This window comes from Stegodyphus dumicola, chromosome 2, assembly GCF_044657685.1.
Source record: "Stegodyphus dumicola isolate Sdum_Otavi_A_Nest chromosome 2, ASM4465768v1".
Lineage (NCBI taxonomy): Eukaryota > Metazoa > Arthropoda > Arachnida > Araneae > Eresidae > Stegodyphus > Stegodyphus dumicola.
In genome coordinates, this window is record NC_140769.1 from 244046735 (window position 1) to 244074336 (window position 27602).

At 32.5% G+C, this 27602-nt stretch overlaps 1 protein-coding gene across 1 annotated transcript in view; it reads left to right on the forward strand.

Annotated features, from left to right (window-relative positions):
* The first annotated feature begins 785 nt into the window (after nt 1-785).
* LOC118192877 (dynein axonemal intermediate chain 1-like) overlaps nt 786-27602 on the forward strand; it is a 107684-nt gene continuing 80867 nt past the window's right edge. The window contains exons 1-5 of the mRNA XM_085810272.1: nt 786-828; nt 3718-3963; nt 13161-13192; nt 14693-14722; nt 24185-24265. Coding sequence (XP_085666398.1) covers nt 786-828; nt 3718-3963; nt 13161-13192; nt 14693-14722; nt 24185-24265 — 432 coding nt within the window. The remainder of the gene's footprint in view (nt 829-3717; nt 3964-13160; nt 13193-14692; nt 14723-24184; nt 24266-27602) is intronic.

Consider the following 27602-nt stretch of genomic DNA (forward strand, 5'->3'; position numbering starts at 1 on the left):
ATGATGGAGACGAAAGCTACCGACTATGGATCAAAGAAACCAATAGTGTGATCTGTTCACGTGATATTATATTTAACGAAAAGCTCACAAATTGTGAAGAAAGGGTGCAGTTACCTATTCAAGATCAAGATAGCCTAATTTCTGGCTCTGAACATCAACAAAATTCAGAAAAAGATAAGTCAGAAAAGTTTCTTTGTGAAGAAGATAATTCAGAAAAAGAATACAACAAAGAAATATCTGGAAATATATCAGAAGAACATTTTGAAAGACAAGAATGTGAAGATATTAATTTGCAAAATAATGCACAGTCAAGATAACTAAGAGATAGAGCTGACTTGAGAAAGCCAAAGCGTTTTGAAGATTATATAATGATAAGTGAAGCTTTTATTATTGATTCTGAAGAGCCCGAATCTTATGAAGAAGCGATCAACTGTAAGCAAAGTGCTAATTGGAAAGAAGCTATGGATTCAGAGATGAAATCATTGATAGAGAATGAAACATGGAGTTTAGAATAATTACCAAAAGATGCTAAAGCTATACCATGTATGTGGGTTTATAAGATCAAAAGGAATCCTGATGGATCTATTGATAAATTCAAGGCTAGACTTGTTGCCAAAGGTTGTACTCAACGTTTTGGAGTTGATTATGATCAAACGTTTAGTCCAGTAACAAAGTTAGGAACTATTCGTTCAGTTTTGAGCATCGCAGCCAATGAGAAAATGCATCTTTCTCAGTTTGATGTCGGTTCAGCATTCTTATATGGAAAACTTGAAGAATCTATATAAATGCAGCAACCAGAAGGATATAATGACGGTTCGAAGAAAGTCTGTAAGTTGAAACGCAGTTTGTATGGACTTAAACAATCATAACGCTGCTGGAATAAATATTTTGGAGATTTTGTGTCACAGCTGGGCTTCAAGACAAGTGAAGCTGATCCATGCTTATATATAAGAAACAATAACGGCAAGAAGCTAATCGTATGTTTATATGTAGATGATAGTTTAGTAGCATCAACAGATCTACAAGAATCTGAAAAATTTCTCAGAGAATTGAAGTCGAGATTCAGAATCACATATTGCTATATATAATTGTATAATATATGCATGCAATATATAGAATTGCATGCATATATTATACAATTGATTTTCTGATGATGCTTCAAATAACTTATGTAATTCCAACCACACTTCTCTAGCAGTCTGAAATCTCATAACTTCCAATAAAAGCATCGTATTTTTGCTCTGCTATTTGTTTTCTCTCTATTTTTTACAAATACCTTTCTAGGTTATGTATTTTTAAGAAATACTTTTTTAGAGAAGACATGGGAATCAGGAAGAAAATAATTAAACACAGTGCAAGAAAATAGTGATTCTGTTTTCTGTTGAAAGCTTCGCAAAAAGCTTTGCCCATTTACATCTGCGTTCTACTAGCCGTATTTGTTTCTAACAAACTCAAGAGAACTCATTCTAAAATTTCAGGTAAGTCTTGTTAAATTACTTAACAATGAAATATACAATGAATATGTAGAGAAAATATATTGCAATTAATTGCCATTCTCTTTCATATAAGTCCTTTAATACTTATACTGTAGTATGAAATAATTTAATTTTTAAAATATCTGATGTTTTTTACCTTCCTAAATTCATCATATCGCGATTATTTTCTGAATCTCGCTTTTCGAGATTTATTGATTAAGGAATGCAATGGTTATAACAATTAAATAACTATAGTATTAAAGAGTAACATTTGAATATGTTTTTAGCAGTGAATGGACATCTGAGAGTGAGACTGATGAAGCACTGACATCGGCTTCTACGCAGTATAGGTATTGTTACGAAATGTACAGGCGCGGCAAGATGGCTTCCCCGCAAAGCGGTTTTAGGGTCGCCATAAAATGGCAAAAGAGGGCAGAGTTGCCACATTTGGCAAGAAATCGCTCATTTGGCGACAAAATTGGCGATATGTCATGGACGGTTGGAGAACCTTCTGGAACGAATTCTTACCGGTTTAGCCCAGAATGTTCCCGAACACAAGCCGAAAGCTATATAAACCCTCCTGGTCCGAAGTCAGTTAGTGTGTGTCTCTCATCGAGAGTGAGTGTATCTCGTCTAGCGAATCAATCCCTGCGGACTCGATCGAGTTGACAGCCGGGCAGCGAGTGCCGAGTGGGTCGTCGAGTCCACCGAAGGAGTCTGTTAGTGTATCGCAGTTAGTGCATCGTCGAGAGAGCGTGTTGAGCTCCGTGAAAGACTGAACCGAAGAGTCAGGAGCTGGGCTCGTGTGTCGTCGAGTGCATCGCGAGTTGTAGCGTGGAGAGTCTCGAGAGTACGTGGAGTTCCGAGAACGACCAAGCAGAGTCGGGAGCTGTACACAGGAAAGCGTAGTCGGGTGCTTTGCAGGAAGCTGTCTCCACCGTGATAGCTTGATAACCAGAAAGCTGTGTCGCTGATCGTGTCAGCGTGTTTATAGTAGTTCTTCGACGACTGTAAAACGTGTTTTGGAGCTGTTCTGATTAATATTGACTAAATAAGGTGTGTTTCGATACTTCATCTAGTGTCGTCGTTATTCACTCCAAATCTATGAACCCCGTACAAACGTGATGGAAGAAAATAACATAACGGTATTTTGATGATGTTGGAAAATGGCCTGAACATATAAATGAAAACATGAGAACATGAGATCGCTGCTTATGCAGCGAGGTCCGGAGGCTTTACAGCACATGAACACTAATTTCACTAAAATCTCAACAATGTTACATTCAGACACGAATCATACTACATCAAATGGAGTTACGAGGCGTCTAACGCGAGAAGGGTTTTGTCGCACATTAACTAATGGAGAAAAAGTGTTACGTACTTGGATGGCTTTCTCTCCTTCTAAAGCATCATTATTTTGCTTTTTTTTGTCATTTGTTTGGTGACACAAACACACCGACTGAATACAAATTTTGCTCATCTAATGGAGATAAAAAATGGCAGAAACTAAATCCCAAAGTAGTCAACCACGAATCAAGTGCTCAACGCAACCACAATTTTTGCAGATGGAAGGAGTTAGAAACCAGACTTCAAAAACGACATATTACTGATTAAAAAAAAAAAAACTGTGTGTTGTGGCAAAGAAATGAATAAAGTGGGAAGAAATTCTTGTTAGAATGTTTGATATAATTAAATTCCTAGCGAAACAGAATTTCGCTTTTCGTGGCCACAGAGAAGACGATAGCAGTGCAAATAGAGGAAACTTTTTAGAGCTGGTGCATCTTCTTGCAAAGTATATCCAGTACTCCGAGAACACTTATTAGAAATACAGGAAAATAGGCCCAAATAATTCAGTCACGTATATGTCACCGCAAATTCAAAGTGAGTTCATTGGAATTTTAGGAGATAAAGTTCGCCAACAAATTATCTATCAAGTACAAAAGGCCAAGTATTATTTTATTAATTTTGATAGCACTCGAGATATTTGACATAACGATCAGACAAGCCAAGTTGTGCAATATGTAAAGATAATAAGACAAGCCAAGTTGTGCGATATGTAAAGAAAATCAGAAAGTAGAAGTGGTGGAATCTTTTATAGATTTCATTGAAACAAAAAATAAAACTGCTGAAGCTATTTCTGACATGATTTTAAGTAAGCCTAAAGCTGATGGCCTTGATATAATGGACTGAAGAGGTCAAACATATGATAATCCTGGATAATGCACTCCTGTATGCTTTCCAGCATACAGGAGTGCATTATCTAGGATTATCATGTATGCTTTCCAGCATACAGGAGTGCAGCAAAGACTCAAAGACATAAATCCTAATGCTGAATATGTACCTTGCTCAAATCATTCGCTAAACCTGCTTTGTTTACGTGCTGCTTCAATCAAAACCAATTCTGTAACTTTCTTCGGCACTTTAGAACGTTGTTATGCATTCTATTCCATGTCAACGCACCGATGGGATGTTCTAATTGCTGCTACAAGTAAGACATTAAAAAGAATTCAGGATACACGATGGAGCGCAAGAGCTGAAGCGGTAGATATGGCATGGAACCACTATAAGCTTATTTTGACTATTCTAGAAAAATTGACAGAGTGAACCGAAAACTTAAGCACACAAACAGACACATGAACTTTATTAGTAGCAATGGAATCATTTTCTTTTTAACGTTTTTTGGGCCTCTGGAAACCTATACTGCATGAGGTGAATGATGCCGAAATTTATTTACAAACACAGGGATTCAACGTGCATCAGTGTGCCAAAAAATAAGAGCTTTGCAGGCACTGCTCACAGAGAAACGAAATGAATTGGTAGAGAGTGCTTTATGCCAAAAATTTGTGTGAAGACCTTCGCATTTTAATGGAACCGCTCAGACGAATAATGAGGAAGCAAATTTTCGACTACGGAAGTAAAGATGCAGCTTTGTCCCACGAAAACGAGTTGAGAAGTCAATAGGTTTCATCATTGGATAAGGTAACTGCGGTAATTCATGAATTGTTTCAACAGCTATTGAATTTGGTGCTACTTTGGTAGACGGTTGCACGAATTTTGGCGACTTTTCTTTTGGCGAATGACTTATGGTAAACCCTATGACTTATGGTAAACCCATTGATGGATAAGTTATTTATGGTAATCGATACTTTGTTGTAATTTTATTTAAAAAATAACGCGTTTTATTATTCTTACATTCCGTGTTTTAAATATTATTTATGGCTTCTAAACATTAAAATCAATTTAATTTTGCATTTTTATTTGAAATAAAAATTTTGTTATTTATAATATTTTATATAATTTTATGTTGTGGATGATGTAATCAATGGCGTCACCTTACTTAAAAAGTAATTGGTTTTATTAATATCTATAAATTTAATCTAATGTTTTAAACATTATTTATGGCTGCTAAATATTAAAATACAATTAATTTTGCATTTGTTTTAAAAAGGATTTCATTATGAATGATTATTTAAATAATTTTAACTCTATGTGTGATGTAATCAGCTCCTTGATTGGTTACTGAATATTTGTGCATTCCACTGCGCCATTTTAAAATTTTATTATTCATCTCTTCGAATTCCTCAGATTTCAAATAGAATGGATATGTCCGTTTCGAAGATGAATGTTGTTATTGGTAATTACCAAGAATTATTGGTATCGGAATAAAAAATTTTCCCTTTGAGACCTTATTTTGGCCAACTTGTCTTTGCTAATCAAAGATTTATTTATAAATTGTTAATAGCGTCTTCTTCAGTTAAGTGCGAGAGATGTGGATCACAGATGAAGATCGTTAAAAGACTTTTTTTTTTTTTTTTTTTTTTTTTTGTGGTACTTATCAATATACGACAGGTAAAATACTTTAAAAAAATGCAAGTACATCCCTTTAATTTATAATTGTATACTTCAATTTTAATTAAAAAATTAATACAATGTTTTTAAAAATTCATGAGATATTTACTGTCACATATGTTTTAATGTTAAATAATTAAATCGTATAAAACTTATTTTAAAGTATTTAAGTAATATTTTAATTCTTTTAAAAGTTGGTATGATGTTTTTAATTCGATATTCAATTTAAGTAATATTTTAATCCAATTAAATGTTGGCGCAATGTTTTTATAGCGGTGTTTTTATTCTATTATATGAAAGTAATAATTCAACCTTACTTTAGCATTTTATACTCTTAGTAAATGTATTTATTTACATTTGCCAGCCATCTTAAAAAACAACGTTTTCAACAAAAAATTAATCCATTAGGTACTTTTCCGTTTTGCCGGCGCAAGCGATAAAGTCGCCAATAATGGTACAATTGATGCCAAACGAATATTCTCGCTGTTAACCTTTTACGCCTCATTCAGATAGTTCAGTTTTATGTCTAAGGCCATTTTCGGTAATTAAATCAATTAGGATGCAATCACAGTGCTTACCCGAAGCCGAAAATATAGAAAAGGTAAAGTCAAGGGTTTATCATATCTTTACAAAAGAAGAACATTTTTTATTGATATTTAACAATAAAGAATAAACTTTTTTTTCCCTTTAAATATGAAGGATTATGCTATATAGTTAAATTCATCAATTCTAATGAGAATGCATTAGCGAAGTAAAGCACTGCAGTTTTACATAATTTCTGAGTAAGCTATTCGTACGAATTGAAGTATTTCTTGCATTTAAACTTGTGTTCCAAATTAAGATTTAACTTGAAATTAATGTAGATAATTACTGAGAGCATTATATTTTTGTAGAGTAGTTTACGTGCGATGAGATCGCTTGGGGTCACGTGATATGAACCGGCGAAACAGGATGTTGAACCATGAAAGCATAGTAAATTCTCAAATTAATGTGTTTTTACAAATTTATTGTCTTTATTTATTGGCTTTTTGTAAAATTTTAAGCGATATTAAAATGTTTATGCCTTCAAAAAAAAAAAAAATTCTTAGAACTAACATTTTTTTAATATTTTTTATGTGTATACTGTATGATGTCGCCAATAAAGTCTGCTTGGCGAGATTTGCGCCGGCGAAACAGAAAAGTACCATCCATTATTTTTAACGATATTTATTTTTTTTTAAAGTTTCGAATACTTTACTATATGCTTAAAATACGTAAAAACAGCATTTTTTAAGATAGCTGACGACTGTAAAAACCGCGCCAACAATTGCGCCAATGTAAATCGCCAAAAATCCGTGCAACCGTCTACCAAAGTAGCACCTTGAATTTGTTGAACAAATTTGCTTTTCTTACACCATCGAAACTACTATGGATGTTGAAGACCAGGATTTCAATATAGAACATGCGTCTCATGATATTGACAAAGAAGAGTTTAAGTTCGAACGCGTGAGGCTAAAGACTTTTGTTGATGCTACGGGCAATAAAAATGAATTAGTGAATTCAAGCCCGCTTGATGTGTTAAAGTTTATTGTGAAATTTAAGCTGGGTTTCCCTGCCTAATATAATAATATTGCTTCGAATATTCTTCACAATTGTTATAAGCAAAGTCAGCTGTGAGAGAAGCTTCTCTAAACTGAAGATAATCATAAATTATTTAGGATCGACAATGAGTACACTGAGATTGATTTATTCTGGCTGTTTTGGCTATTCAGCATGAAATGACTGATTCAATTGATATTGATAGTGCTATTAAAGATGAAGAAAAGTAGAAAACTGAAAATTTAAATTAAGAAAGGAATTTAATTTCTATTTCTAATAGATAACAAAAGAGATAATCAAAAAGAAAATTTATAATTATTTTTACCAATTATTTCCTTTCAAAAGATTAAATAAATTGTTACCTACATTTATTTATATTAAAATATTTTTTTTATTCTGAAAATTGTTAAAAATGATTTCTATAGTGCAACAATCAATTATGTTTTAAATAATATTTATTGACATTTTCAATTAACAATAAATTTTTTCAAAGTAATAATACTTTTTTTTACTTTTTACTCTTCTTTACTTTTTACTTTTCTTTACTGTTTTTAAATAATAATTAGTTAATGTTAGAATGTAAAACATATTTTCGGAATTAAATTTTGTTTTCGAGTTTGTAAGAGTTTTAAATCTTGGAGAAAATAAAATTCTCTTTGCAGCTTAATATTTTCTTTGCACTAGAAAACATCATCTATATAATAATATCACATTTTGTAGCAGGAAGGAGTGGCAAATTTAATATCCGCCCCGGGCGACAGAAACCTATGCGACGCCACTGCTTTAAATGGTTTCGTTGTTTACACATAGTTTCATGCTGTGTCTATTTTCGCATACTCGCTTGTCAGATAAAAGACTGCTTAAAAAAAAAAAAAAAAAAAAAAAAAAAAAAAAAATTATATGGCTCCACTTCTTTATTTGGTAGATTAAAGATTGTTAACCGCATATTCATAAAAATAGCAGAAAAACATTTTATTATAAACTAATGCGAATTCAAAACCCTTAACAAAACTAAAATGCCATGCTAATATAAGAACATGTAGCGAGAGCAAAAATATAACATGTAGAACATATAAGAACATGTGGCGAGATTTCGGTGAGGTATTTCGGTTGATTACAGATTCAATTTTGAAGGCCGCTATAACAAGGAAGTACCCTCTTTTTGAACTGCTGTTTTATAGTAAGGCACCTGCATATTTAAAGTAATATATATGCTAAGAATAGTTATTTGTATCACGAAGTTACATGATTATTCGCTGTTAAAATATGAGTGCAATTCTTTAGTAAGCGTATCTATTTCTGGCAATGATTGATCACTACTGCTAAGAATAAAAGAACTTACCACTGTGTTGCTCATTCTGGTAGTATTACATTATATTCACTGTAAGGCGGCTCTTGTGTTGTCATAATATCAGAATTATTTAACGGGGCTGCCTCCATCTGTATCACTCAATATGCAACGTTCAGGTTTTAACTCTCCAAAATATGTTAGAGTCTTAACCTCGTTAGGCTTGGTTTACTTTGAGAGATAAATTCTCAAAACTTTAAAAATATGCAATATTAAACGAAAATGACATGAAGTGGATAATTTCTTGAAGGGACGCAATTGAAAGTACAGTGAAAACATAGCAACTTCGAAAACGTTATACACAAAAGAAATAGAAAAGAATGTGTGTGAGATGGCTTAAGCCATCTCACACACATTCTTTTGATTCAAATCAAGGAAATCAAAGAATGCTTGTTGTCATGCACATTTTTAATAGAACTTTTGTTTCATTAATATGCAAGTAACATTTGAAAAATCATAGTTTTATTGCAACCGCGTTATTTCAGGAGCTCATGGATTTCAGGACCTAAACCACGTGCCCTGTATGTAGAACTGAGTAATATGGGAAATTACTGAATATTGTTATAAAATAGTGCATAACGCAAATATCCGATAATAGATATCCGATTAAAATAAGAAGTCTTGTTATATAATTTTCTTTACATTTTAAGTCTGAAATTTTACGTAAAAATTTATTGCTTAAATAGGAGAATTAGAAGTAATGAACTTTTTACTGCTGAAAATTGTTTTCAAAATAAGATATGAGATTTCTTTAAGGGACTCAAAATTTTTCATGGATTTGATAAGCAGTTTTGCAACTAAACTTTCCATTACGAATATTAATATTTATTCATTTTCTTTAAAAATAAAGATTGTAGTTTTGTTTAATAATTTATATTTTTTTTCATATTATGTAGGGTTTACTGATCTGAGTTATAGTTAAATGCGAAAAGATAGTTAAAATGTTACCTGCTAAACAAACGAAGAAAAAAGAGAGACGATCGCATAAAAAAAGAAAAGTAAGAAATGAAGTTTTATATTTTTCTTTCTTCAGAGCTAATCCAAGTTTCACACAAATATTTAAAAAATATTTATACATAATTTTAAAAAATCATTTATTTCAAGATAATTGCGGCAAGTGTGTTGCATTTGTTGTTCATATGAAACTGAAACATTTATTTCTTAATTAGTTTGTTTTAATATATGGAAGAAGTTTTTGGATTTATTGCAGTTAGGAAATAAGTAAGTGCTGCATTCAATGCGCTGAATAAAGGATAGTTTTCATTATCAAAACGGTCCATTATTATGGTACTAACGGTACAGCTCAATAATCCAAATCCTTTATAACTAAGTGTTCCATATAGATATTGAGCGTAATGTGTCAGTTCAATAATCCCAAATTCTTCCTAACTAACCGTTCGTTTTAATATAGATATCTAGTGTATTATTAGATTTAATTTGGAATTTGAATTACCTAATTTTAGTTCAAAGTCTTGAACTTCTAATTAATATATTAGTTCCTTAAATTAAAATTTGAAAACATCTGATTTAGATATTGCTATCGAGGCATAAATAATGCTGCAAATACTAGATTAACAAGCATTTATGAAAGGCTGTCGACTGCATTAAAAAATAACAAGTTCTAAATTTACTAAAATCTAAAACAGTTTCTTCAAGTTCATATGTATTATTTTTCCCTTCAGTTTACTGTGCATTGCTGAACTAAATGCATTTTGGCTGGACCATCACAGATTCCATAAATTTGGAGGGAGGATACAGATATGTAATATACAGTTCAGTTGTATTTTATTTTCGTACGAAATTACGGTACTTACGTAATAACGCAACCACCTTGGTGCAGCTTGGCGATTTTTAAAGATTGAAAGGTAAAACTTACTTATCGGGTGCAAGTTGGCGGTTTCGCTGCTTTTCTTAAAACGATTTATAAAGTATTCATATTTATCGTAAGTTAGCAAACATTACCCACATATGAAAAAAAAAATATTTTAACAATTTCAAATATAAATTTTAATGGTGCTACTTTGGTAGACGGTTGCACGGATTTTTGGCGATTTACGTTGGCGGAATTGTTGGCGCGATTTTTACAAACGTCAGCCATCTTGAAAAACGCTGTTTTTACGCATAGTAAAGTATTCGAAACTTTAAAAAAAAATAAATATCATTAAAAGTAATGGATTAATTTTTAGTTGAAAATGTCGTTTTTTAAAATGGCAGGCAAATGTAAATAAATACATTTACTATGAGTATAAAATACTAAAGTAAGGTTATTATTACTTTCATATAGCAAAGAAGAGAATAAAAACACCGCTATAAAAACATTGGGATAACGTTTAATTAGATTAAAATATTACTGAAATTGACTATCGAATTAAAAACCATCATACCAACATTTAAAAGAATTAGAATATTATTAAATTCAAATGCTTTAAAATACGTTATATAGAATATAATTAACATTAAAACATATGGAAAATAATTATCTCAGCAATTTCTGAAAATAGAGTATTAATTTTTTTAACAAAAATTGAAGTATACAATTATAAAATAAAAGAAAAATATGTACTTACATTTTTTTGAGTATTTAACCTGTTGTTTATGGATAAGTACCACAAAAAAAATCAGAATCATAATTTAGATAACATCTTTGAAGGAATTCGAGGATTTTACCATTCGAAGATATGAATTAAATTTTAAAACGACGCGGAAATGCACAAATTGTCAGTAACCAATCAGGGAGCTGATTACAGCTCGTTAATGCACAAATATTCTATAACCAATCAGAGAGCTTATTACATCACGGCTAGAACTAAAATTATTTAAAAATTCATACATAATAAAATCATTTTTTTAAAAATGCAAAATTAAATTGTATTTTAATATTTAACAGCCATAAATAATGTTTAAAACAATAGATTAAATTTATACACATTAAAACGAATTACTTTTAAAGTGAGGTGACGCCATTGATTACATCATCCACAACATAAAATTTCATAAAATATGATAAACAATAAAATTTTTATTTCAAATAAAAATGCAAAATTAAATTGATTTTTAATATTTAAAAGCCATAAATAATATTTTAAACACGGAACTTATGCACAATAAAACGTATTACTTTTTAAATAAAATGACAACAAAGTATCGGTTACCATAAATAACTTATCCAGAAATGGGTTTACTATATGATGTATTACTCGCCAAAGGAAAATCGCCAAAAAATCGCCAAAATCCGTGCAACCGTCTACCAAAGTAGCACCATTTTAATTATTAAATGAGCTTATATAATGCATTAAAAATAAAACACATTCCTCGCCAAAGTTTTCTTTAATTTTTCTGCTCTGTTCTTCCCTTCATTCACACAGCGATCTATTTTCACTTAAAAAAATAAATAAATAAAATAAATCCTCTGAAAATTGCATAGACTTGGCATCGTTCAAAACTCAGCAACACTACTGGCTATCTATTAAAGCCATCTCAATGTTGTTCTTTAGCGCTTTTGTGGCAAAATTCTTTATTCCTGCAGAAATTTTACCCCAGTTTCTTCCATTCCCAGCTAATTTCACAAGTATATACCTATATTTTAAAATTACGTTTCAGACAAAACATCACGATTTGTCTATAAAAATAGTTGGATTCGAATACAACATAAAGAATTATTTATGAAAATGGCGACATTGCTTGACTGAAGAATTTCTGTGAGCATGGTTGTTCGAAGAATTGTTATGTGCACGATTGCCTCAGTTTGGCATATTTTAAACAATTGATGATTTCTACTAAGGTGATTGAAATAATACAGAAGTATTGAAATTGTTAGTCATAAAATGGAAAGACATTGCAATAAATGAATTTTAATATTCCTTTCCATCAAAGGTAATTAGTTTGAAAATTTCACTTTAGTCGATCTAAGGTGTAGTAATTATTTGCGAGGGATAATGAAAAATTAATTTAAATCATATGTTGTTTGCTTATTGATGGAAGAAAAATGTTACGTTAGCTATTTTTATCTTTTCAGACAGATTTAGAAATTTTAGCTGGTGATTAACATTTCAAATCATAACATAGAAAATTCTGCATTCACAAAACTGGAAAAAATATAAAAAGTTCCATATAATTATAAAAGAATTTAGAAATTTTATTTATTTATTTCATACCAAATGAAATACATTTCTTAACAGTAGACAGTACAGGTTTTTTTTAATAATATATTGGGTGTATAACTATGATACCGCCCTTTTTTGACTAAATAAAAGACATGTATTTGCTTTCAAAATGAATCAAACATTAAGTATTTTCCATCAGAAGATGCTACATTCGGTTATCTGCCAGGCAACAAATGCATTCCGTAAAGGAAGAAATCTGTTTCTTTTGAAACAATCCATTCATAAAATCAATTTTTTGATGTCCTCATATGAGATGAACCTCTTTTCTACAAGGCTACTCTACATGAATAGAAACAAATGCTAATCTGATCTGGTGATTTTGGCGGACAGGGTAATGCGAAATGCTTTCAAAGGTTTCTTGAGTAGTCTTTTGGATATTTTCGTTTTCATTCAAAGTTTCACTCAAATTGTAGTTTGTTACATTCAACACTGATTGTCTGAATGGGTTGGGTTGCAACAGCGGCAATCTTTTAGCAGTGTTTCACGCTCTTTGTCATGTGTATCAAAATAATTATTTTGAAACTTTTCATTCTAATTTGTATTCAATAGCGCATATTTATCGTAAATTCATAGCAGCAAACTATATTTTTCTGCTTCAGTTTTCTTTGTGGTAAAATAATAAAGTAAAACTTCTCGCAAAAGCTTTTTCTTTTTTTGGCAGAAAAATTCAGCATTACAAATAATTACTGTTTACAGCTTGACGGAGGTAAAATACTAATTATTTGAGGTTTTTGTGAAATTTTTCAGAGCCAAGTGTTCTTGGATTCAGTCGGGTGCAAGTAATACGTACTAACAAAGTGTTAAAAAAGGACAGAATCTTATTTTTGTACCTCCAATAAGTTTATTTTCTTTTAAGTCCAATTCCTAGTTGATCCAAGAGTTTTGAATACTTTGAGGAAAACTCTAAAAGAATAAGTCAAATTAATAATTATGAAAATGCGACAGATAAATTATTGGTTGTTATTAGTAATTTAAGGGATATGCCTTTATTGCTTCCCTTTGTAGCCTTTCGTATATTTATTGCCCAGAATTCAATTATTCTACTTCGCTAAATTAATGAACATTTTGTCGCAAATTGCTTCAATGTTATTGGACTGTAGGATTGTACTTCATTATTTTATTCTCACAAGAACACATACTTAAAACCTATATCTTTCTTCATCAGATCTTACAAGCAGCATCTTTCTCCATGAAGGAAGAAGAGTGATTCTTTTCATTTTATTTTCATTTTCAACATTGAATCTTTATAGGCTTTTGCTACTGAAGCCACATATGTCAACTTCATTACAAACAACCCCCAAGCATACGTTATCATATGCATATGTATTTCTCTTAGAATTCTACTATAAATATCTCTTCTGTTTTAGTAATCTTTTTCTTAGCTGACAACAGAATCATTTTAAATGATGACTATTACTCTTCACTCAAACAGTATCATAAAAACTTCAGCAGAAATCCTGAAGCTATTATAAGGCATACTCTTATTTATAGTTCTTTTTGTTTTGAAAAATGTGAATGTCTCTCTGTACATCTCGATTCTGGATTGGTATCAGATCGTGAGATTAGTGTAATATTCGATGGCTTACCACTAGCAAAGGACTCAACAGTTTGATGTACTTTTAAGAGCTAACAAGAAGGGGAATTCCTATCAGTTCATAATCATTCTGTTTGCTAGAATGTTCTTCTGCTTTTTCTCTGTATGGGGCACTTTCGAACTGACTCTGGTCTTTTACATGTACAAAACTGAGATAAAAGATAAATTTTAAATGTTTTGATTCTATTTCTTTTATTATAATCAAGGTGAAAATAAGCATACTGTAATAAGAAATCACATGAAAGTTATCAATGATTCTAGAACTCGCTTTGTATAGGAATATTTGCGTGCAATTTTTTTCTGTCTTTCAAATAAATAAATAAAAAAAAAATAAATAAATAAAAAGAGTCCATTGGTAGCTTGGAAACAGTAGAAAAAGTAGAAGTAGGCTGGAATCACTGGAACGAACTAATTGGATTAATTTAAAAAGTTTTTGCAACCATATGTACTGGAACAAAGAAAACAGAATATTTTTGTAAAGATACCGCTAATGCAAAATTGTAAATTACTTATACAATTTTCCTTAAAAAAACCTTAAATTTTTTCAGATCTGGAAAAAAAAAAAAAGGTACTATAAAATATAAGTTTGACTTTTCAAACAAGAATTTCTGTCAACTTTAACAACTGAGCTAATGTTCATAGTTTTCCCAAGAGATTTATTGTTTCATTAATTTTTTTTTTCTAGATTCGCAAAGTACCTAGATTCTCAAAGGAAGTAAGTTTTCGTTTCTTCTTTACATTTCTAAGTTTAGATACAGTAAGAATCAAATTTATATTTGGTTGATATTTAGGCAAATATATTTCCAGAAAAAATACAGTATTTTCTCATTAGCAATACCACCTCAATGAAAGATTTTGCGGCAAACTGCAGAACATCGGTAAATTCTTTTATCAATTAAAAAAAAAAAACATTGAATGAAGTTTTGAAAATCGTATGTTAAAAGAATTATTACAGGCTACTTTTTTTTAAAGCATTTTAGGGACTTTTCGAGGTGATGTTATAAAGGGAAAGTACCGAATATCGTACTTGATATTATAGATATATAAACTACGCATTAACTGATCTCTTTATTTACATCACTGATTAAGAAGGAAACGTACGGAAAGCCGTAAGCTAAAATAAGTCGTCAGTTTATTACTAGCATTACTTAAAGTAAACTGAGGCACGAACGAAAAGAAATTTAAGAAGTTTATAAGCTTCCGAATGTTTTAAAATATTTAAATATATATTTTAAGTTTCAATTTTAGTTTTATAATTTGTAGTAATTGCTTTTAGCTCTTTTCAACTTTATGTGGCTTAGAAAACGTAAACATGTCCGGAAAAGAGATAAATTTAATGAGACTTTCAATAAGTTTGTAAAGAGTTTTGAATTAGATTAAAACCGTTTGAAGTCTCAGTGAATTTGTTAGAACGAAACATGTTTACATTGTCTAGTAGATCAACTTGGTTTGAGGCTTCAAAACACTTTTTCCTTGATAAGTTCTGTTTGAAGCTTTAAACAAATGAGATTAACAACTCGGTTTTTTCCATTTTTCTTGTTGCTAAACATTTTTTTTAGTTCATAAATTGTACTATTCTTAAGTATTTCATTTTTTTCTTAAGTATTTCATTTTTACAAATTTTTACAAATGTTGCTGGAAAAATGATAGGTTACCTTCAAGTATTTGAACGGGTTTTTCTAGGTTATAAATACCTTACCTATTTAAGTTAATTTTATAATTTTATACATATATTTATTATATAATATTTTAAATACATATTAAATATATATACGACTATATATTATGAATCTAACGCTTCTAGCAAAAACCTTTATTCTACGAAATGTAAATACTATGTTAATTAGTTACAAGCAAGCCTTACCTGCTGTGGATGTGACAAAATTAGAATAGAAGAGCTTAATTTATATATCTCTCGCTTGTAGGTTTAGGTTTATTTAATTATGGCAAAGCACACTAGGGCTATCTGCCTAAGGGAAGGGATGCCTTCTTGGAAGACTTTCTAAGGGAAACTGGCTCTTATACACATTACACATCTCTCGCTTATAGTAAAAAACAAGAAAGAGTTTTACTTTTTAAACTGATGAAAGATTAAAAAAAGTAATAAAACTTATTCGTACGAAAACATTTTAGGAAGTGTCATAAAATAGAGAAAAAAAACTTCCGAACTATGGATAGGTTATTGATAATGGTTAAAAAATCAAACTTTTTAAATTTTGCAATTGAAATAAATTAAAGTCAATTTAGTTATTAGAAAAATTCACTTTGTTGTAAAAATTAAATCACGAGTATGAAAAAAGTGTATGTCTTTTTGATTAAAACTGCTTACTAAAATCCGTGTTGGAAAATTTCTAGATAATTAAATTGAACATAAAAAGGGAATTTTAGTACAGATTTTAAATCATTATGCTTCGCCTTAAAAACTGATCTTTTGTTTTTATGAAATACTTATAAATGTTTGTTATAAAACTGCAAACTGATAATGGTTCTAATCTTGTATTTTATAATCTGTTACTCATTCTTATTTTACGTAGTGTCTTGATCGCATACTAAATCTAATTATTTTTAAATCCAGTGACTTTGCTAGTTCAGGCATTTGTCAGGAATGGCCAAATCCCCTGTATCATCTCTGAGAACGCTGCCAAAATATTTTAAGAAATAATACAATACACTTTTGTGCACCGGTGGATAATTGCTAAGGACGGATCATAAACTGCTATTAGTACATAAAAAAGTAAGTGTGGTTGGATGTCAAGTGAAATAAAATAATGCCAGAATGCTAGACTGTAACAATAAAGGTAATTTCTTGTGCGCTAAATTCTAGAAGGTTTGAAAAGTGCTCAAGGGCCAAAATGGTCATTATGTGCTGAATACGTGAAAAAGGAAAAAAATGCAATTACTGTCCGTAGGCATTCTAGCGTAAGGTTTGGTTTGGTTTATTTAATTATGGCAAAGCACACTAGGGCTATCTGCCTAAGGGGAGGGATGCCTTCGTGGAGGAATTTCTAAAGGGAACTGGCTCGTATACACATACACACGAGGGAAACCACGAAAACGCCCATGCAGCCAGCCCGTTCGCGGGATTCGAACCTCGGACCGAACTACCAGTATTCAGCGACTTTACTGCTCGGCCGCTGGTGGGCTCCATTCTAGCGTAAGACGTAGGATATGGCTGTCATGGAGGGCGATGAAAGATTGCACACGTTGAGTGTTGCTTTCCATAATATTATCTAGCAGTTGCTGGAGTAATTTATCCCGTAGCTCTGTCAGTGAACGGATGACGGTGTCCTTGTTTATTGGAGGATATTTTCGACCAGCAAGACTTCTCCCCAAAGCATCCCAAACATTTTCATTGGGATTCAGATGTGAAGAACATGCTGTCCATACGAGCCGTGGAATATCCTACTTCTCTAGACACATCAGGACAGAGACTGTTCGATGACACGTTGCGTTGTCATCCTTGAAAACAAATTTATCACCGACAGCACCTACGAGAGTCGAAAGCAAGTTGTGGAAACCAATTCACTATCCAGAAACGAGCCCAGGACGGTTATTCTACGCTACGAGAGTCGAAAGCAAGTTGTGGGCCGCCAGATGTCGCTGCTAGTAAAAAACAGGTCTGCCCGACATCCTATATTCTCTGAGTACGGAAGTTGTCGAAAGCGCGTGAAAAAGTGTTGCCGCGTCGTCAATCAGGGTTGTGCAGTTGACGTACTAAAGTAGACAATGGTTTTGTATGTGTTTTCGCTGCTGATTTTTTCATATTTAAACGAAGAATACGTCTGAATCGGTTGCGAATTTATAGGAAATATAGTGATGCTTTTGCTCTGCCAAAACATGTTTTCATTGCGTATTTCAGATTGCCAAAATTTATAGTTATTTTAATTTGCGATGAACTGAGAGAGTATTTGAAGCCACATTCAGAAAACAAGAACGCAATTTCTACTGAAAGAAAGGTTATACTATTCCTCAAATTATAGATATAAATTGTAATTGTATGCTTTAAAAATGTAGAAGATAATAAGTTTATCAAGCGCATAAACCTTCTTCATTTAATACAAATATAGACCTCCGATAAGCTTCTACTCGATTACAGCAAGAATTACGTTTACTTTAAAATCTAACAGTTGAATGAATACCTTACCAATAATACTGTGAACACAAAAAGGAATGTCGTTCATTATTACGCGAAATTCACACTACTGTAAAATAAAAATTAAAAAAAATTATAAAACTATAAAATAGCTTTATAATATCTTTTTCATTAGCTGTACTACTACTAGTGTGATACTTTTAAAAATAAGTTTTAGGTCATAGGGGCTATTAATTTCGTTTTGCCATTTTGTGGCGTTTCACTTTTCAAATCGTTGCCACCAAGTATTATCGCACTCTATTATATTCAAAGAAATTAAATAATGAGGAATCTGCAGAATGTATGAATGTTTCTCGTACTGTGATAAAACAACGGTACCTAGAGCCATGAAATTCTGAATAACGTAATCCTCCATCCTAATATAGGCATCTGGAGGCCCAAATTTGGAACTGAGAATTTGTTTTATTATCTATTTCATATTTTGTAAAGCATTTATGAGTTTTTGATTAAGAAACCCAACGATTTCAAAGCGAGCAATGGCAACATTGTACCGAAAAAAACATTTTCATCACTAGCGCGGGAGATTATGTATCGGAAATTCTTAAGATATGCTTTTTTTAAATTATATGATATTGCTGTTGAATTGAATTTGATGGTTTAAGTGCGAAAAACATGATATTTAATAAATAAATTATAACACGCAAAACGTTAAAAAAATGGTCCTTTGGAAGTAATATAAAATCTGAAGGCTTTCAGATTTTTTTCATTTATTTATTTATTTATTATTATGGTGTGTGTGTGTGTGTAATTTTATTGCGTTTTAAAACTGGTTTCTAAGTGAGGACTTTCTAAGGGAAACTGGCTCGTATAAAAGTTACACATGTGGAAAGCCACGAAAACGCCGGCCAGCTCGTTCCCGGGATTCAAACCTCGGACCAAACTACCTGCGTTCAGCGACTCTACCGCTCGGCGGCTGGTGGGCTTGTTAGCAGAATTATACTGCATTATTATTGTATTATGCTATAAGACTGAGGGTTTGTTCATGGAATAGTACTTTTGTAATCTATTATAGTATTAAAAAATCATTATTTCTTTGCAAATTAAAAAAAAGTACTGTTCATAGCATTCTAATTTTTATATTGTAAAAGAGATATTGATTATTATTAGTTTTCTATTTAAAATGTGTCGAAACGCTGGTTTGACAAGGACTTCAACTGCAGGAGACCTACACTGATTATTTTTACTTTAGTACTTGCACTGTGAAAATATTACTATCTTTTAATTATTTTCACAGAATAAAATCTTTTGAGAAGGAAGAATATTTAAACTGAGCATTTCTTATATGTATAAAAAATTCAAATAATAGCAATGTAATATTAAAAAAAAGTTATTAGTAATTGTGTGACAAAAATTGCAAAACGAATTAATCGCACATACAGGATATATTAGTTTAATTTTGGTTATATATTTTATATTGAAAAAATATTTTCTTTCATGTTAATTATAGAATAAATTATTTAAAATAAAGCATTTTGATGCGTGTGTGATAGTTGAATGCAGCAGCAATCGGCCATACTGTAATAGCGAATGAATTTTATTTCTTTTCTGAAAGAAAAAATTTTCATAGAAAAAGAAAATAAAAAAAAAGGAAGAAATATTAAGAAAGAAATATTTTCTTTCTAATTTCTTATTTAAAGAAATATTTTTCCAATAGTAACTGTAAAATAAATTGCGGGAAACAGTTTTAATGTAAGCATGGAAAAAAAAAAAAAAAAAAAAAAAAAAAAAAATCTTAGTTTGCTATTAGATTGTAATGCAAATTAATCATATTATAAATTTAAATGATTAAAATTGTTTATTTCTAAAAGGATTTGAAGTAAGCTTAATTCACTTCCTTTTATCTATTTACCATTGCTTTCGTGGTAGCCCATATCACTCTTTATTTCTTAGCTCTAAATTTCTGCGTTAAGTTTTCCCTTAAAAAAAGGAATTTTCCTTCACATAACGCAGCAGATACTGTTTTGTGCTATTTTTTTCGAACTACAAATGCAGCGTGTGAGTTAGTGAAATAATAGGAGAATATTCCTAGAATTTCAGCGAGCGCGCGCTATAAATTTCGTCACTCGGTCTGTACTGCGATTGGTCTAAAGCTCCTTGAAGCCTTGTTCCCTTTCAGTAAAGTTAAATGGACCCACCCGCCCACCAACTGAGGACCACAGAATGGCTTTCTCCGATAAGTTGTGATGGCTGTCGATACCGGTTTTTTTGAGTCAATATTGTTCGCTCAAGTTGTAGACAGATCCAGTGATCATAGAATAGGCGTCCTGCAAAGTTGCTGATATTTAACACTGATGGGCCATTTGCAAAAGAAAGAAAAAGTTGTAGTCATTAAAAATTTTTGATGCTGGAGACGTGAAAAATTAGCTCTGTTATTCGAACCTGGACCTCTCGAATACGAGCCCAGTGTTTTGTACATGAAGGCATGCTTGAAAGGAGGGAGAAAATACCTTATATACTCCCCCTTTTAAAGAACGACTGGGAAGTAGGGAATCCATTCGCCAAATCCTGGTGGTGACAAATTATTACCCATCACCTTTTAGTTCGGGCGCCACTGTAGACATTAGGGTATTTTGAAGCAGGAGATGTAAAAAATAAGCAATGCTCTCTCCGGGACTCGAACCTAGGCCTCTCGAACACGCACCAAGTATGGTACCCTTACACGACGAAGGCATGCTGGAAGGAAGGAGAAAATACATTAAAAAGTGTTTAGTCTCCTTTGATAATTTGAAAATTTCATATGCAAAATTTAAAAGTTTTACATGCAGTTCTGAAAGTTCACAAGTTGGATTCTTTTTAAAAATTTCACATTTCTGTCGCTTTTACGAACGAATTTGAAGTTCGAAACTGATGCTGTGGTTTTACGAAATATTTGAAGTTTAAAAAATTTCTCCAAATTCAATGTTCAGCCCGAAATTTGGAATGAATGAATAAGAATGAAATTTACAAGATGAGCATGGAGAAGTTACGTAACTGTTATGCCGACGAGAGGATCAAAATACATATTTTCTTCTATTTTATAAAGTAGAAAAAGTGGCACACTAATATGAAAAAAGTGCTATCTACAAATTTAAAGTTTAGGTAACTTTAATATAGTATCTGATGCCTTTAAGGATAGGAGTAGAATGGCAAACTTAACATTAAAGTAGCTGGATGAAATTTACATTTCAACGTAGAGTGGCTGTTTTTAGCATGTTCCACGATTTTTCTATTAAAACTGGGTTAAGAGCGATGTTGAATTATCAATGCAGACTATTCAAAAACTTAAGTATAAAGGAACACTGCTAGTCATTCAAGTACACAATTGGAAATGTGTCAAAGGACAATTCCACACTCGCACAATAAAAAAACTGTTAGAAAGATCGCACTACAGAAATGTTATTGCTGATTATTATTGCGCATCGCAATAATAACGGGAAACTATATCAGGCAGAAACTGATTTCAAATGTAAGGTTTTTCTTCGGTTTGAGGGATTCGGATTCCGACTTGACAAATCTTTCATCAGCTGTTCGAACTTGACGACCAATTTCTTCCATTGTTTCTGTTTCTAAATCAAACTTGTCGAAAACTGCGATTTCATAAACTATTCAAATAAGACAAAATAACTATAGAAAGTGCAAAAAATCCTCCTCATTTACCTTCAGGGGGGGGAAACCCTAACTAATTAAAGCAAGGATGTGTATTATTTGTAAGAGGTAAAATAATCGACATATTTTATTATGCTTTACTAATAAAAATGACATCTATTCTCAATCTTTTGAAGAAAGTTTTAGATTATGGGTTCCATTATTAGATTCTAATCCATTAGAAGTCATATAAAAATTATTGACGGTGGAGACACAGAAGTATTTAATTTTTTTAAAGATTTTTTTTTATATAATTTATATGCATGTAACATTTTGTAATCTATATTTTATTGCTATAATATTTATATTTTTTTAAAATTAGACACCAAGAGTTTTTTTTAATGGAAGTATACTGTGCTCTGGTTTTGGTATTTATGTACTGAAAAATTTTTAAAAAATAGTCACTATTTTAATTTAATTCTGTTATGACTATGATTTTTTTTAATAAAGTACTTCTTTATTTTTTAAACATTTTATACCTTATTATTAATTTTCTGAAAATTTTGGCCGATTATGTATAAGCATTTGAGAATTAACGGAAGCTGATGGATGTCGCAAAATTTTCGTCTGATCAAAATTTTATAATTGAATGCTGTATTCAGGTGATATACCTATAACGAAACATGCTCTATGGAGAGACTGACGATGTAACTGCACACAGAAGTGTTTGGCAAGCACGAAGACAATCAGTGCTAATGATTACCGTATGCGGCCGAAAACTATCTGGCTGAAATGTAAACCAGGGGTTTTCTAGAGGAAGGCTAACACAACAGGGTGCAGAGCTGTGAATGAACAGCCGGTACTGTATGGTATCAAGGGTAACAAATTAAAGGGATCCGACTATTAAATGAAATGGCATCTCAGCCATTTCATCATCAACTCTTTGTGGTCAGGCTGTACAACAGATCAGAATTCAACCGCTGGTCTTGGATGTCTCCAGACATGTGTTCTGTGGTTATTGCGGTTCAATTCGAAGCGGGACTCTGAAGGCTATTCTACTCCAGTCAATAAGATTCCAGATTGAATGAGCCCGGTTCGTTGCAGACACACTTGTTTGTGCATGCAGGTGAAGAACAGGCATAAACCTAGTTCTCCAATTCGCCTATGAATGGTGTTTGCAGCCAGAGATAGCCCGATTACACGTCGGATCGTTGATAATGACGAATCAAATACTGCGCAATTTACTTTGATGATCCCTCTGTCCTTACGTCCTATCGTCTCCTTAGAACAAATGCTGCCTTTATGAGAGTGTGCTTTGCCATAATTTAATCACCCACTTTCAACATCGTTAAATAGAGGTATTGCTCCGACTCGTATGTTCAGTCTATTTGATCTTCTATTCTATCTTTGTTTCTTTTAGGCCTATTAGACATCATCTCTCAACTGATGACATATGCTCATATTATTCGCGAACCCGGCGCCCACCAGCGGTTGCGCGCTAAACTTGTTGAACCCTGGTAGTTCCGATTCCAAGCCATCGGACTGGCTGCATGGTCGTTTTCGTGAATGTCCCCATGTGTAACGTGTACGATCCAGTTCCCCTTAGAAAATCCTGCACAAAGGCATCTCTCTCCTTACGCAGATAAACCTCGGGTGCTTATGCTTCTTACGCAGATAGAGATAATTCAATAAAAAAAAAAAAAAATCTAGTCTTTAATACAGTGGAAGGGAGTAGACAGAATCATATTATAGTTGCCTTAGAATTAGCATATCTCTTCTTTTCTTATACCACTTGTATGTTCAATCACTAATATCCATTTACGCAGTTTCTGAAATTTTTATATGCGCGACTTTTTTGATCACCCTGCATAACTTCTAAAACAGAATTACTATTTGCACCAACATCCCGTTTGGGTTTAAATTTCCATAATACGCTTTCTCTGTAAACCTCGTTTTTTGTTTGATGCTAAATTCTAACAGAGTGGATACTCAAAAAGCTATTATTTTGTTTGCAAAGACAATTAGAGTTAAAAAAAAAATCGGATAAAAAAAGGAAAAAGTACACTTGTTTCAAAATACATGCCAAAATGAATTAAAGGCAATATTTAGTAATTGGTTTCCACATGCGTGATCAAGAGATTGATACGTCAATATGGCTTCGAGATGTGTTTCTACATCTCGAAGAGATAAATTATTTCCCGGAACCAGTTATCAATATCTGATACATTTTCTTGATTTCACCGCTAAAATGAAATTAAGTAAGGTTACATCACGAATTTTTATGAGATTGCAACTTAATAAATTCCATATAAACGAATCTAACAACGTTAAAATGTTTGGTGCTGTTCAAGTTTGTGTTCCTCCATGATCAGTCCAGCAAATCCGAATATCACCAAAATAATCAATTATTTTTGAAACACTCTGTATTTCTAGCATTTACAAAGTAATTTCCGCTTCTAGGAATTAGATGAAGAAATTGATATATTTTTAACTACCTACAATCCATACGTATCTGAAAATTGCGCCGAATTTGACAGAAAAGTAAGTTAAACATTTTATTTTTACGTAAAACCAATAATTAAATAACAATTTATGTGTTCAATAGGCTCTTAAAAACTAGCTAATTCCAGCTAAATAAATGTGTATTTAAAGGGCTTTTAAGAAGAATGCCAAAGCAAAGTAATAATTTCTTCTGAAGCAATCTAAGTTCTATAAAGTATCTGAAGTAATCTATATTCTTCTGAAGCTTTGTTCAAAACTTATGCCCTGATAATTTGTGCTATTTAAATATAAGCAATATATTTATTTTATTGTAATTAATGATGACGAAAAAAAAGTCTCCATTCTGCAATGATAAATTAACCTTACCCGGTCTTTATTTACCGCAACCTTTAGTCGTAGAAATATACTTCAACTAATGAAAATGTTTTAAATGACGTGAAGATGTTTTTTACTTTTAAATGAAAAAAAAAAAAAAAATGCATAAAATACGAAATTCAATTTTTTATACGCTGCCTCGGTCCTTATACTTAGGAGAATGTTATACTCATTAAAAAAATAAAAAATAGAAATATTCACTCCCATACTATAAAAATTGAACGAGATACTTAATTTCCAAATTTGCGATTTTTGACATCATTTCCAACTTGCCCTGTGGGAGGTCAGTTAATAAATAATTCTGAATAAGTCGAGGTTAATTTTCGTCCATTTTAATGCTATTCAGTGATAATCTTTCGTGATTTAATAGGGTGTAATGCTGTTTAATTTATAATTTTGTTTTTACTGGTATGCCAAAGTAATTTTCATACAAATAACTTGTAAGTTTTGAAACGTTAGACATGTTATTATAGAATAATTATCTAAAAAATATACAAAAAATTAATTAAGTATAAATATTTTGTAGAGTCATTAAGATTTTTTTTTAAGTAGGAGACGTGAATAATCAGGAATGCCCTCGCCGGGACTCGAACCTGGACCTTTCAAATACGCCCCGAGTGTGCTACCGTTACACCATGAAGGTATGAAGAAAGGAGATAAAAAATACCTTACATACTCTCCCTTTTAAAGGCCAACTATGGATTAGGCGACCCAATCCCCTAATCCTGGTGGTGAAAAATCATCATCCAGCACCTTTTTTACACTCATGCCCATAAATTAAGGATAATGCAAAATCAGGCAAAGGAAGAGTTAGAAGCAAAACAAATTTGACTTATTTGTAAAGCTTATTTATTAAACAAAAGGTAAAGAGCAAAAAAAAGGTGCTATATGTTCGATATTATTAAAAAAATTAGCGATTTTTTCTCCCTGGAGCAAATTACAAAAAATACCTATTTACAAAAAACCAATATTACATGGTTGGTATGATTATTAATACATTGTATGTCTCCCAGACGATGCAATACAGTCCGTACAACGCCTAGGCATGCTGAGTATCAAATTATCGATCTGATCTTGGGGGATATTACACCACTCAAAAAGCAATGCTCTTTGAAGTTCCGGTAGACATATAGGAGGAGGTTGGCGGGCTGCACCTCGTCGGCCAAGCATGTCTGGCACGTGCTCTACTGGATTCAAGTCCGGTGAGAATGCTGGTCAGTCCATACGGGTGATATCCTCCGATTGAAGGCATTCGCTTAAGATGTTTTCACGGTGAGGAAGGGCGTTGTCATCCATAAACACAAATTGTGCGCCCATGGCGCCCCGAAACAAACGTACATGTTGTTACAGAATGATGTCCCGATAGATTTGGCTTGTTATGGTTCCAATTTGAACATGCAGGTCAATTCTGGAACCCAGAATAATTCCACCCCAAACGAGCACTCCTGCACCACCGTAACGGTGTCGTTCAATGATGTTTTCTTGGTGGTAACGGGTACCTGGAGCTCTCCATATGAAAGTCCGGCGAGAATCAGACTGCAAGGTAAAACTGGACTTGTCGGAAAACATCACACAAGCCCACTGTTGCGGTGTTCACAATGCATGCTCTCTACTCCAGGCTAACCGCAGGCGACAGTGAGTTGCATTACATGGAACGCATCTGACAGGTCTACGAGCATATAGACCAATCTGCCCTAAGCGTCTATACACGGTCTACCTTGAAATTGTCGTACCAGTGGCTTAAGAGAGCTGACGAGACAGGTCTGAGGCTGTGCTCCGCCTGTTTCTTTTGGCAGTAACTGCCAAATACCGGTCCTCATTCGGCGTTGTAACTCTGGGGCGACCTGTGCTGTAACGTCTACTCACATTACCATCATCTTGGAATCGTTGCAAAAGCCTGGAGATGACACTCTGGGCAATTCCAAGTTCGTCTGATACTTCCAGTTGGGTACGCCCACATTCTAGACGGCCGATAATTCTACCACATAAAAAATCATCCAAATGCGTCCTTTGTGTCATAACTATTCGGTTATTGCACTGAAATGCTTTTAAAGCACCTGCGAACAATTTTACTTCTTTGCTTGTATTACTTATATATCACTCTCTTACACTCTCGTCATTGTGACGTACCATCGGTGTCATCTGGTTATTTCGTGAAATTTGCATATGATTCTTGAAGATGTGTGTAGTGATTTTACAGATGATATATTTATTTTAGAGTTCGATTTCCGCGTGACTCCGAATTATCCTTAATTTATGGACATGAGTGTAGTTCGAGTGCCACTCTAGATTCATTAGGCTATTTTTGAAGTAGGAGACGTGAAAATGTGCAGTGCCCATCGCCAGGACTGGAACTTGGACTTCTCGAATACGTCCCGAGTGTACTACCGTTACACCACGAAGGGATGCAGAAAGGAGAGAGAAAATGCTTTATATATTCCCCTTTTTTAAGGCAACTGGGGGTTAGTGGACCCAGTCGCCAAATAGTGGTGGTGAAGAATCATCATCCGTCATCTTTTAGTTCGGTCACCACTGCAAGAATCATTAGAGTTTTTTTATGCTTCAGAAGTGAAAAAATGAGCAATGCCCTGGCGGGACTCGAACATAGATCTCTCGAATATGCGCCGAGTAAGCTACCCTTACACCACGAAAGCATGCAGAAAAGAGGGAGAAAATACCTTATATAATTTAAAATTTTTAATTTATGTAAATAAGGTTGACAAATTTATATAATTACGCAATTTAAATTTTTAATTTATGTAAATAAGGTTACAGTACTGCAGCCTGCCAATGTTTTCTAGCAAAAAAATCCCTTGTCTGAAAAAATTATATTCATCAATACTTTTCATGATAAAGTGCATAGAAATATTGGTCGCTTAATCTGTTAAGAAATCTTTTTCCAAACTGATATTTTAGTTTTAGTTGAGTAGAAGTGCAGACACTTTGCTCTTCAGTTTATGTATGACCCCTGATAGGATGCTTAACTTTAAAGTTAAATATC